The sequence below is a fragment of the Camelus ferus genome, chromosome 18, assembly GCF_009834535.1.
Source record: "Camelus ferus isolate YT-003-E chromosome 18, BCGSAC_Cfer_1.0, whole genome shotgun sequence".
In the NCBI taxonomy this organism is placed as follows: Eukaryota; Metazoa; Chordata; class Mammalia; order Artiodactyla; family Camelidae; genus Camelus; species Camelus ferus.
Window position 1 is genome coordinate 32,013,679 of NC_045713.1, and position 13,165 is coordinate 32,026,843.

The window sequence follows — 13,165 nt, forward strand, 5'->3', positions numbered from 1 at the left end:
AGAAGAGGGCCCTGGCCTGACCATGCTGGAACCCCAACGTCAACCTGCCAGCCTCCAGAACTGTGAGAAATAAATTTTTACTCACTCAATCTATCTATCATCTATCTATCTATCTATCTATCTATCTATCTATCTATCTATCTATCTATCTATCTATCTATCTACTGTATTTTTAAAAATTGTAGTCAGTTTACAATGTTGTGTCAATTTCTGGCATACAGCACAATGCTTCTAGTCATACATGAGTATACATATATTCGTTTTCATATTATTTTTCACCATAAGCTACTACAAGATCTTGAATATAGTTCCCTGTGCTGTACAGTATAAGCTTGTTTATCTGTTTTATATATACCGGTCATTATCTGCAAATCTCGAACTCCCAGTTTATCCCTTCCCATCCCCTTTCCCCCGGTAACCATAAGTTTATTTTCTATGTTTGTGAGTCTGTTTCTATTTTGTAAGTTCATTTGTCTTTTTTTTTTCTTTTTAGATTCCACATATAAGTGATATCATGTGGTATTTTTCTTTCTCTTTCTGGCTTAGTTCACTTAGAATGACAGTCTCCAAGTCCATCCGTGTTGCTGCAAATGGCATTATTTTATTTTTTATGGCTGAGTAGTATTCCACTGTATAAATATACATCATCTTTATCCAGTCATCTGCCAATGGACATTTAGGTTGCTTCCATGTCTTGGTTATTGTAAATAGTACTACTATGAACATTGGGGTGCATGTCTTTTCGAATTAAATTTCCCTCTGGATATATGCCTAGGAGTGGGATTGCTGGATCATATGGTAAATCTATTTTTAGTTTTTTGAGGAATCTCCATACTGTTTTCCATAATGGCTTCACCAAACTACATTCCCACCAGCAGTGTAGGAGGGTTCCCTTTTCTCCACACCCTCTCCAGCATTTATTGTTTGTAGACTTTTGAATGATGGCCATTCTGACTGGTATGAGGTAATACCTCATTGTAGTTTTGATTTGCATTCTCTGATAATTAGTGATACTGAGCATCTTTTCATGCTGGCATTTTTTCATATTGGCCATTTGTATGTCTTCATTGGAGAATTGCTTGTTTAGGTCTTCTGCCTATTTTTGGACTAGGTTCTGTTTTTTTTTTTTTTTATGATCTTGTATGAGCTGTTTATATATTCTGAAAATTAATCCCTTGTCAGTCTCATCTTTTGCAAATATTTTCTCCCATTCCATAGGTTGTCTTTTTGTTTTGTTTATGGTTTCCTTTGCTGTGCAAAAGCTTGTAAGTTTAACTAGGTCCCTTTTGTTTATTTTTGCTTTTATTTCTATTGCCTGGGTAGACTGCCCCAGGAGAACTTGCTAAGATTTATGTCAGCTGTTTTGTCTATGTTTTCTTCTAAGAGGTTTACAGTGTCTTATGTTTAAGTCTTAAAGCCATTTTGAGTTTATTTTTGTGTATGGTGTGAGGGAGTGTTCTAACTTCATTGATTAACATGCAGCTGTTCAGTTTTCCCAACACCACTTGCTGAAGAGACTGTCTTCTCTCCATTGTATATTCTTGCTTCCTTTGTCAAAGATTAACTGGCCAAAAGTCTGTGGGTCTATTTCTGGGCTTTCTATTCTGTTCCATTGATCCATATGTCTGTTTTTGTACCAATACCATGCTGTTTTCTTTACTGTAGCTCTGCACTATTGTCTGAAGTCTGGGAGGGTTATTCCTCTAGCTTCATTCTTTTTCTTCAGTATTGCTTTGGCAATTCTCGGTCTTTTGTGAGTCCATATAAATTGTAGGATTATTATTTCACAGAATTCTAGTTCTGTGAAAAATGTCCTGGGTAATTTGATAGGGATCGCATTAAATCTGTAGATTGCTTTGGGTAGTATGGCTATTTAACAATGTTAATAGATAAATAAATTTTTAAAAAATAATGTTGCAGCGAACATTGTTTTACATCTTAAGTTCACAGCAAGCTCATTTGGTGGCAAAACCTGACTTGAACTGGCATGAAGCTAGTTACCATCTTTATTTATTCCATTTAATGTGAATACTTAGATGTTTTCTGATTATGCAATGCTGCCTCATTCTCTGATGGGGATTTTACATAATCTAGTGTAAACACCTCATTGATTTTTTTTTAAATCTGAAAACTCAATTCCAAAGCTCTTTTAGCTTTTTGATAAATACTGTAGTGACAGTGATACTGTATGTAGGATTAGTCCCTATAACCCTCAAGTGTTGGAATGGGCAGATAGTGGTGACTTTGATGCTTTTGTTTTCAGCTTCTAAAACTCCTCTTTTTTTAAATTGAAGTATAACTGACATATCGCAGTACATTAGTTTCAGCTGTACAATATGTATACACTGTAAAATGATCATAATAAATCTTGTTAACATCTAGTTAAATTTGTTGTTCATAAGCCATCTAAGTCTGTGGTATTTTGTTATAGCAGTCCAAACAGACTAAGACAATACTATTGTGTGATATATTACTTTAGATACTAGTTTGTACTTTGCTTTGTTTACATCTTTCTTCCATTTCAGGCAGTAGCAGGTGCTTTCTGTTGGGTTAAGAAGTGGCCTGAAGTCAACAGTTTTTTCTGTCTTGTAAAAGCCTAAGCTACCTGAAAGATTAAAGTGACATGCCAAAGCATGGGAGGTGAGGGATGTGTTTAATGTCAAGAGGAAAGTGGGAATGTATAAAGATTCTTTCAGTTAAAGGACAGAAACTCAACTCAAATTGGCGTAAGGAGAAAAGGGAATTTATTTGCTCAAATAACAGAAAAATCCAGCAATAGTTTTGGCTTCAGATACAGCTTGATCTAAAGGCTAAAATGATGTTAACAGGAATCTGTCTCCATTTCTCAGCTTCTTTTCTTCTGTGATGGCTTTATTCTTAGGCAGGTTCTTCATGAGTGGTTGGCAAACTTGGAACATCAGCCCTGTTTTCCCCTCCATGGCTTTCAGCAACCCTAGAGGAAGAACAACTCCCTCCCCGGAGCTCCAGCAAAGACCCAGGCTTGACTTGGTCACATGACATACTCATTACTGAATCAATCACTATGACTGATTGGCCAGACCTGGCTCTGCATCTTAGTCCTGGAGCCAGACAGAGGGTGAAATCAGCCCCATGAAAAGAGCTATTTTTGTTGTTGTTGTATTTGTTTTGTTTCGTTTAACCAAAGAAGGGAACACAGGTACTAGGCAAACACGACTCTGAGGAAAGCCAAAGGGGAGAGAAAAGTCCCCAGATAAAGAGGTCAAGAAATCAGATCTGAAAATCAGAGGGAGGCGGGAACCTGCTCAGTGCTTGGCAACAACACTGGTGAGATGGCAAGACCTAAGAAGAAATGGGTCCTTCCTTGGTACATCCACGGATAAAGTCTAGAGGCATAGGGGCTCCCAGCTCACCAAAGGTTACCATGCCCCAGGTGTGGGATTGGACACAGTAGAACTACTGCAACATTTGGCCTGGAATAGTTGGTGTTTCAGCAGCGATGTGTAGACAGGTGACAAACAACTGGAGGGAACTTTCTAATGTTTGAGCCATGGATCTCTGTACCACCCTAGGGGACCTCAATGACCGACAGACTTCCTACCAACAAGGAAGAAGGGATCTAGTTGTTTTTCTAAACTGCTACAGGGAGGGTAGGGGATATTCTCTTTGGGAAAAGTTCCCTGGGTGCTCAATTCTCAAAAAGGTCCAGATAAAACCAATGGGTGACATGATATAATCCACCAGTCGAGGAAGTGAGCGCTATAAAATACCACTTAGTGATGACTGGAGAAAGCTTGACAATGAGCAGGGAATGATGGATGATTAAACACAACTTAAAAATAACATACAATTTTTTTCTTTCAACAAAATACATAATATTCACAAGTTGCTTCTAAGTAGGGGCTACTTTTTATGGTTGTTTGCATTCTGCATCCAGAAGAAGCAAACCATAGATTTAGCTGCTCATGTCTGAGCCAAGAAATCATGCAACTGGGACAGGCTATTTTTATTTCTTTTAGACTAGCTAAACTGGCCATGTGGGACAGCAGAAGTCGTCCCAGATTTGAAGTCAGGGAACTGAGGTTTGAACCCCAGATTCACCAACAGAACTTTGGGTAAATTGTTCACCCTTCTGATCCTTAGGTCTTCTTGTCTATAAAAAATTATCTCCTACTTCACAGGAGGAGAATTAAGGTGACATATGGAAAAATACAACATGAACTTTATGTTAGTTTCTAGCTCTGAACTCTTATGAATGCCACTATGTTTTAACCACAGTACTTTTAAAATTATGAATTGCCTTAATAGAGTAGTTGATATGCTTCAGTTAGAATGTCAGATTACTATGACATTTGGGAAGTTTCTGTTATCTAAAGGCTAAATTCACAGCAGCATTATTTGTAATAGCAAAAACCTGGAAACAACCTAAATGTACAGCAACAGGGGAAGAGAGAAATGCATCTATAGTGTGTGTATACTATATATACACACTTCATAGAGATATCTGTCTATACAGCCATTAAAAATGAGGATCTATATTTACTGACACAGAAAGATATTCATCATAAATTAAGTTAAAAAAGGAAATAGTGGCAGTTATATATATGATCTTGCTTTTGTTAAAACAACTGACATATCCATCATATATATATATATATACACACACACAACATACATCTGTAAACACACTATTCACACACACACAAACACACAACTTAAAGGCTGCAAAATGTCTGAAAGAATAAATGTTAACAGTGGTGATCTCTGGAAGGTGGATTGTGGGAGAGGAATCTTTTAATTTCCTATATTCATTTAAAAAATTTACAGACATGTGTTACTATAAAACCAAACCAAACCAAACCAAAACCCTTTTGTATCAGTTTAGGGTCATGGTAACTTCCTTCTCTACAACAGCACTTAGGATAGAAAAGTTATCCTGAAAGCAGAAATGAGCTAAAGTATTTGAGTGGTGTGAGTGTGGGTAACTGCAATGTTCAAGTCCATTTTACCCTAACGACATTAGTAAAATACGTAGAAGATGAGGGAGTCGAAGACCTTAGATATGTGGATTATTTTTTCCCCTAGAGCGATTTATTATGGGTAGTGGAAGGGCTTGTCTTTGATGGCTCTTCAACTGCATTTGTATTTTCTCACAGAGGACAAAGCAATGAGGTTTTTTTTTTCAATTTAAGAAAATGCTCGAATTGTCTTACACAACTAAATATTTAAACAACATGAAAAGAGTGCCAGAGTCAGGACACAGCACCTATTTTAGTGACTTGCCCCGACAGATAATAAATAGGGATTGGTTTAATTGTGGCCAAACACATTGGCAATATCTACTTAAAGTGCCATGAGATGGCCAGTTGGGGATAATCACATCTAAAATGAGATAAAAATCCTCGAGTCCATTCCTTTTAGCAGAAATAATTAAAACCATCTTGGCAGAACCAAGTTTTTGCAAAACATACCAAATATATGGATGGCTTCAAGAGAATGGAGAACTCACAAGCTTGAAGAAACCTCCAGAGAGTTCTCTCAGGATCAACAGGGTGCTGGCGTCGTCCTCGTCCTCTGTGTAAGGATCAGTATTGGAGCACTGTAAGTTCAGTAGTAAAGGGCCTTGAATCCACAGAGAAATCCTAAGGAGGTCAATGAGACTGGTATATTACAGTCAAATACTTACTGATAAGATAACACACTTAACTTATAAAGGCTGACCTGGGCAAGTGTCTGCTTTCAGAAAAAACGTCACCTTAGCAATCCTGGCAGATAGGTGACTGGGCCTTTCCAATTTCCAGAAACACAGATTCATAATTTTCCTTTATAACCTAGCTCCAAATTTAATCATGATGATTCATGCGTAAAGCGCTGTGTCAGATCTCTATGGACGATGAGAAAGCCGCATACCTTGAACTCAAGAGTTTGTGACCTAGTTTTAGACAGGTGTTTAACAACAGTAGCAACTAACCTTTGAATGTTTGCTATGTGTCAGGAACTTTCCATGCTTTATCTCACTGAAGCCAACAATAACTCTGTGAGGTAGGTACTATGAGGCTCAGTCTACAGATGAGAAAACCAAGGTGCGAAGAGGTTAAGTGATTTATTAAGTGATTTATGGTGGAACTGAGACTTGGGTCCAGGCAGTCTATTTCCCTCTAGTAAGTTCTGTTACAGAGGTACAAGCAAAAGAGAAACAAAGCACACACAAAAAATTAAATGTATTTCAGATACAGGAGGGATTAGGTAAACTGCAAGAAGGAGGTCGTACAGGTACAGCTAAGACAGAGAGCAAGGTGTGGTGAAAGAATGGAGGATCGGCTGTTCTGTCAGTAAAGGGTGAAGAGAGAATGAACGGAAAAAAGACTTGAGGAGGCTGAAGCCAGATCACGCTGTTCACTATTACGCTGAAGAAGTTTAGACTTCGTTCCGTAGACGGTGGGCATGACAGGAACTGAGATAAGGAAATGCAAAGCTTTCTTGTGTGTTGACTATTTTGGCAGAAATGATTTGGAGCTGAAGTAGACGGAGATTGGTTGAAGAAAGACTGGTACAAGGGGCTATAGAATTTGAACTGACCTAGGTCAACAACTGTCCAAAGCCTATTTGTCAAAGACATTCTTTCCTACATTGAAAGTTTTTGCTGAGACCTAGTTGTATGAGTTTGGGAAAGTTACTAAGCCTTTGTGTCCTTGATTTCTTCATCTGGAAAGCGGAAACACTGGATGTGCTCTTTTAGATTTTATCCAACTCTGAAATTTTGAGGCTCATGAAAATCTTCTTGAAATTTGATCTTGGGTGGTCTTAGTTTTTGGAATTGGGCTGATCTGTAGAAACATTGACTGTGCTTGAAAATATCCCAGGGTTTTTTTTTTTCCCTCCTGGGAAAAAAACCAAAATTCTAAAAAATAATACAGCATTATGCTTTCTGTCTTTAATACCACTTTATAAATAACTACTTTTATTTTGTTGCTGGGTAACTGTGACCCAGAAGAGTTGACTTTGCATAAAAGGAACCCACAGTCCTCTAGTCTCGGTGTTTTTCCCGTAATCTTCTCATACAGTGGTTAGAATAGAGCTGATGGAAGATGAAGCAAAAATAAGGTATTTTTTAACCCATGTTATTGCTTTTAAAGCCAGTCTGTTACCTTTTCCTACAACATTACCAAAGAGAAGGAAAAAGTGTTTTCCTCTCCTCTCTTAAGAAGTTCAGTATTAAGTTTACCACCACAATTTCCAGTTGACCCATTCATTGTATATAGAAAAGAACTCTTCAAATACCGTTAATCTGTGTAATAAATCAGGGTTAAGATCTGAATGGTGTGAAGGTAGGGTGATCAACTCATCCTTGTTTGCCTGAAACGTTCTCAGTTATAGCACTGAAAGTCTCATGTCCCAGGACAGCCCTCAGTCTCAGGCAAACCAGGATGGCTGGTCACCCTAAGAAGATACCCTTAATATCCAGAAGCCAAGAATATCCAAATCCTGCCTTGTCTTAATTCTCCCAATTCCCCATGGGCCGCCTGAAGAGGCCATATAAAGAACCAGCAGCAGCAAAGGGTAAACACAGTGTTTTACTTGATTTCTAGTTATTATTGGGCTGGGCTGACCCCAGTACTCCTAGAGTTACAGTAAAGCTATGATGGAGGTCACAGGTAAGTCTAGAGACCAAAGGCCTCTATGTTGCTCCTTCAACCCAGATTTTAAAATCTTACAAGCTAAGAGCCTTTGGCCTGAAATACAGTAGAAACAGAAGACTGAAGCAAAGGTGAAAGGTCTTAAGTTGATGTGCAAGGAAAAAAGAAAAGAAAGATGACTGGCTTTGTGAGCCTTGGTTCAATCTTTTATTGCTGAGTGAGTGCCTCTTCTTATTGGTAAACACAGCCTAATCCATGTTCTAGAATATTAACAGCATCTCTTCCCTAGCAGGGAGCTAGGAGGGAGAGTGGAGGAAGAGAGGGGAGACTTTACCCTGCACAATGCTAATAACAAAACCAAACCAAGAGTGCATGGAATTGTCACTGTGTAAATACGTGAAGCCTCTGTAAGAAATCAATTTGTGAAATAAATTTTAAAATTCAAAGCTTATTTCAAAGTAATAGAAGCCTTTTTAGTTTCTTTAGTAGACAATTTATTTTGATAAACTTGCTCAATAACAAAAATACAAGTGAAGAAAATTATGTTCATTTTATACAGTTTGTATTAACAATTTGTTTTGAAACTATTAATTGAAAAATGTTATAACCAATTAGAAAACAATTCTTAATAAAGTTTGGGGTAATATACAGGCCTTGATCACAAACTTTAAAATCTCTCGAGATGATATAACTAGTAAGTCCTATGTAGAGAATCCAACCTACACAGGCCACTTTTTTCCTTCATATGTTTTTATCCTTCAAAAATTAGTTCTGCAAGACAGCTTACTGTTTTGAATTATGAATGTAAATTTAATATTTTAAAGAAGACCAAAGTGGGTTGATAAAAGTTACTACAATCAGAGTAACTTGCGGCTAGTAGTCTTTTAATAAAGACAAAATAAATGCAACATGTTCTTCCCACGAAGCCCACGATGCAAAATAATAGCTAAGACTAGCATATCCAAAGTTAGTTTCCAATACTTTTTCAGGGTCTTTCCTCTAAATCGATAGATTTTATGTCACCAGGACTATTCATTATTTTACTTAAGAGATTAAACAGTGAATTCACAGAACATCAAGCGGGGGTATCAAAGATTTAGGCAAAAGGGTAAAAACCAATGAAGTGTTTTGGTCATCTAGAACATAAAAAAAAAAAAAAAAAAAAGGCCGTGCTTCAAAAAGAAAACAAATGAAACAGAAAATAGGTTTATAAGAAGTAAAAGAGTCAGAAACATTACATACACACATTAACAACATAGAACATGGATTACCTTTGGAAAGAATCGTACTGAAATGTTTGCTTTTAATGAATTGAAGATTTTTCATGTTTACAGATGTTTAGGCATGTTCAATAGGAGCTTCCAAAAATTTCAAAATAAGTCTTGTGCAAATAAAACCTGTAAATAGTTTTCAGCAGATTTTACAGTGATGTTCTTAGGTATGCGAAGAATGCACACACTCTAAAAACAATGTAACAGACATAAGTTTGACAAATGATTGCACCATAAAACAGTGTTATATACAGTTTACAAGATATGATTTCCTGCTATAAATTAATACTGTACTATATAGTACTTATTATAGTGACCTTTTTAAAAGCAACTGCTGACAGTTGTCTATCTTTTCACTTACAGGATTTATAGAATTTTATATGAATGAGTCCATTTCAATGTTTGGTCTGGAAGAGTACAAAGATCTGACTTCACACACTACTTGATGGGACGGTTTTAATCCTGGGTTAGAGTGCTGACTGGTTAGAGGGAGCTTTCCCCTATCAGCCCTTTGTGCACTGGACCTCCAAGACAACGATGAAATTAAAGACAATTGAATGGTTCTGTGTAATAGATACAAATAAAACCTTAAATTCTGCAATCTTATATGCAATACCACTGTAAGTGAAAGAAGTAAACAGTGGGGAAATTCTTAGCAGCTGAGAAACTTTCTCTCCCCATGCTCACGATCCAGTTAAAAACATTTTGAGAAACTATTTACAATAAAATTCATCTTTTGGAAGAGTAAGCCTCTTGGTCATATCATAAATTAATTGGAACTATACTTTGCTAACACTTTATTTCAGTGGTATAATGGTGACAACTAAAGCTTTCCTTCAAAGTGATCCATTTGACTGAGGTCCAATCAAATCACAATGGGAACTGCAACCCCAAACGTCCATAGCACACGTCCAGTGGTATTCTTAGAATTGACTAAGCATCATAGTACCTGGGGAAAATGTCTCCCTCAGGCATTTCCCAAAGGATTCTCTGACCCTGGGAAGGAAATGTGTGGCATTTCCCCAGCACACTCAAGGAATGCACCACAGTGGCGGTCCACCTCTTACCCCGACTCCTGAGTGAGCTGAAACACTTTTTTCCCCCCACAATAAAATACTGCTGAATTAACACTAACATATCTGAGTGTCAAACGAGCCAGTGTGAAACGCATCAGGCTCCTCCATTTCATACCTTGAGTATCTGAGGAGGCAGCCCCATCTCGGAAGTAATCATTGTGTAATTTATCATCTAGCTTTCAAAGAAACAGTGCATTCGTATCAGTTTGTGTGACGCACGGACTACACGGGACCCTAACTACTGATAGGGACATCTGGGTTGCTGTTGCCGTGAAAGACTCCATTGCCATGAAGGACCCTCCTGCCCCACACTTCAAACGGGAGATTATCTATAGTGTTCACCTGGAAAATCAGCTACGCATTGACATGAAGGCATGGAAATGTGGAGAGGAGAAATACTGTATCTGTGGGTTCAAGGGTTAGCTGCAATGCTTCTTTTAGGAAAAAACATAAAGCTGTGGGTTTGGTACAGCCCTTTAAAGTAAATGCAAAAATGTTAGCTTTTAGCAAACAAAGGCATATAGCATACAAAGAAAATATTGTATTGCTCAGGTTTTTGGTAAAGGAGATATATTAATAATGCTTACAGATAAAAAGAACATAAATTTAATTTTTAATGGCAAAGTGAAGTTAGTGTTAGAAACAGCCAAAATATTAAATTGATATTACTAGTGAATTTTGTATTTATGTAAAGTTGTGCGCTTGAACGTATAAAATGCATTACTAATGTAATAGACCAAGCCAGTAGAAAAAGAGAACCTCTGTACAACAGACAACAGTTGCCAATAATTTAAATAGTGTCAGATTCCCCAAATTATAAGGTTTTACATGATCTTACCTTCTACTATCATATACAAATAAATTAACCCTACAAAGAATTTTAGCTTAACTTAAAATTGCACCTAGAAAGGTATGGGATTATTTGTACCTATTACAAAAACCTGGTAAAATCAAGGGCTGCTACAAAGAATGAGGTAAACTGAAGACTCTCTCCACTATGCAGCCTTCAGATAAATGGCTTTTTTTCTATTGAGTTCTAGGTTTGCACACCACAGTGTTTTGCTAGCAAAGCATTCAGAGTTCTCTTCCAGGAACTGTTTGCATGTGTGTGTATATAAATTTACACACACATACACACACACACATATATACACACTGTATACTGCATCAGCAAAATATATATATTATATATATATATTTATATAAATATAAGGAACATTTTCCCCACCCACCCACCCCCAACAACATGTTTCTTAGTGTTTGATTTTTTTTGTACACAGAGAATAGGGAACTTCAGAATTTTTACATACATTTTAGTGAACAAGTTTTGATCTATTGGCTTCTTGGTGCAGTAATGCAATGGCAATCCATTCTGGTGCCAAAGGCTCATACCATGACAAGGAAGCTGTGAACACTAATTTCTTAGGAGGTGAGGCCAGCCCCACATGAACTTCTCTTGTATCCCTCTGGTCCACCATGATTCATAAATACTTAGACTTTTTTTTTCCTCCCTCAAATGAATCATTAGACGTTAAAAATGGAACAACAGAGTCACAAAGGGCCACATGCTTTTCAGTATAAAGCATTCTCCTTCACTAGGTTGCTATCACAGTGCAGACCTGACTGCCTGAAAATGCTCAGGAGACTTAGTCAATATTGTCTGTATTTGGTTATGGAAAAGGCTCTCCTTAATTTTTGTTTTTAAATCCAAAGTGCATAGTGAGAACAAATCAAAGCATTTTTTTTCCTTTTCAGCGTCAGTTTCATCTAAGCGTCTCCCTATGAGAGGACTGCTTAGATATCTTGCCTTTGTCCTGCCCACCCTCCAAAAGTAAAAAAATAAAATAAAATAAAAAATAATAAAAGAGTCAAGCAATTTAGACATTCATCAGCCTGGTAAACAAACTTTGCCGGCAAATAGAAGTCCTACTATTGTAAAGAAAATTGATAAGACAAAAAGTACATATGATGACCCAACTACTGTGTTGTTGGGTAATTTATAAGGTTGACCTCCGACTTCATTGATGTAAAATCCTATCGGAAATATTAGGGCAGCCATACAGAAAAGGATCACTGTAAAACAAACCAAAACACAGCATTAGTAACATGGTTTGGTGATTAAGAAAACAATGAAAATTTGGCACAAAGGAAGTTAATAAGAAGGGTTGTGGATTGATAACATGGTCACAACTTACAACATGGATTACTTATCAAAAGATTTGCATGTACTAGAGATCACATAACATCCCCAAAGCCTAACAATTAAATACAGTAAAAGCTCGGTTAACATTTTAGATACAGTTTCAAATACCAGCATTAAGGAAGGCCTCCAAACCTACTAAGTGCTTGCATATACAATTCTTGACCATTTAAAGTAGTGACCAAGGGCTCTGGCTAGTGTCAGATGGGGGCTACATTTTGGCTCTACTACTTACTAATGGTGTAATTTCAGGCTTCTGAAATTCTGAAAATGGGTAAATAGTAGAAGGATAAACAAAACAATGTCAAGTCCCTGAAACAGTGCCAGGTGGGTAGTAAGTGCTGAATAAATGCTTCATGTCACTGTCATCCTAGTTATTATTTTGCCAACTCTCTGCTCTCTCAGGTGGCATTATTTAGAAGGAATTGAGAAAAGGTACATACAAATATAAGTACCATTTATCTTACCCTGATTTAAAATCAGCTAGTGGAAAGAACCACAGGCTTCTGGGATGAGAAGCAAGTTGTCAGAGTGGCTATCTCTCACCATGGACAACGTCCCCCCAAAACAAACAAACAAAGACAAAAAACCCCCCAGGTTTCTGAATACACACAGTTTAAAAGTAGGGGAGGGTGGGAAAACCTATGAATTCTGTATACAAACACAATGAAATATATTATTTGCTAACATGTTTTTATAAAGATATCAGAAAACCCAGTGTCTGGGTAGAAGAAATCCCGCAGTCGACTGTTTTATGAAACAGCAAGCTGCCCTGTGCTACTAAAGAAACGCTCTTCTTAGGGAATACAAATTACCTTTAGATAGTCTGGCTTTCCCAATAACATATTTTATGCTTTTTGAAAGCACAGATATCAAATGTTCATAGTCCTTCAAATTTCTTTGAAGGCAGAAACATTTCTTCAGTGCAAAGTAAAGACAGACTAGTACAGTTATTTCCATTATTAACTAAATGAGAAAACTTCGGAGTTAAACCCATCCCCA

The 13,165-nt window shown here is 37.1% G+C and overlaps 1 protein-coding gene across 1 annotated transcript in view; it reads right to left on the bottom strand.

Moving 5' to 3' along the window:
- Window positions 1-3,133: 3,133 nt before the first annotated feature.
- MOSMO (modulator of smoothened) overlaps window positions 3,134-13,165 on the bottom strand; it is a 42,607-nt gene continuing 32,575 nt past the window's right edge. The window contains exon 3 of the mRNA XM_032460901.1: window positions 3,134-12,036. Within this exon, the coding sequence (XP_032316792.1) occupies window positions 11,852-12,036 (185 nt within the window). The 3' untranslated portion in view covers window positions 3,134-11,851. The remainder of the gene's footprint in view (window positions 12,037-13,165) is intronic.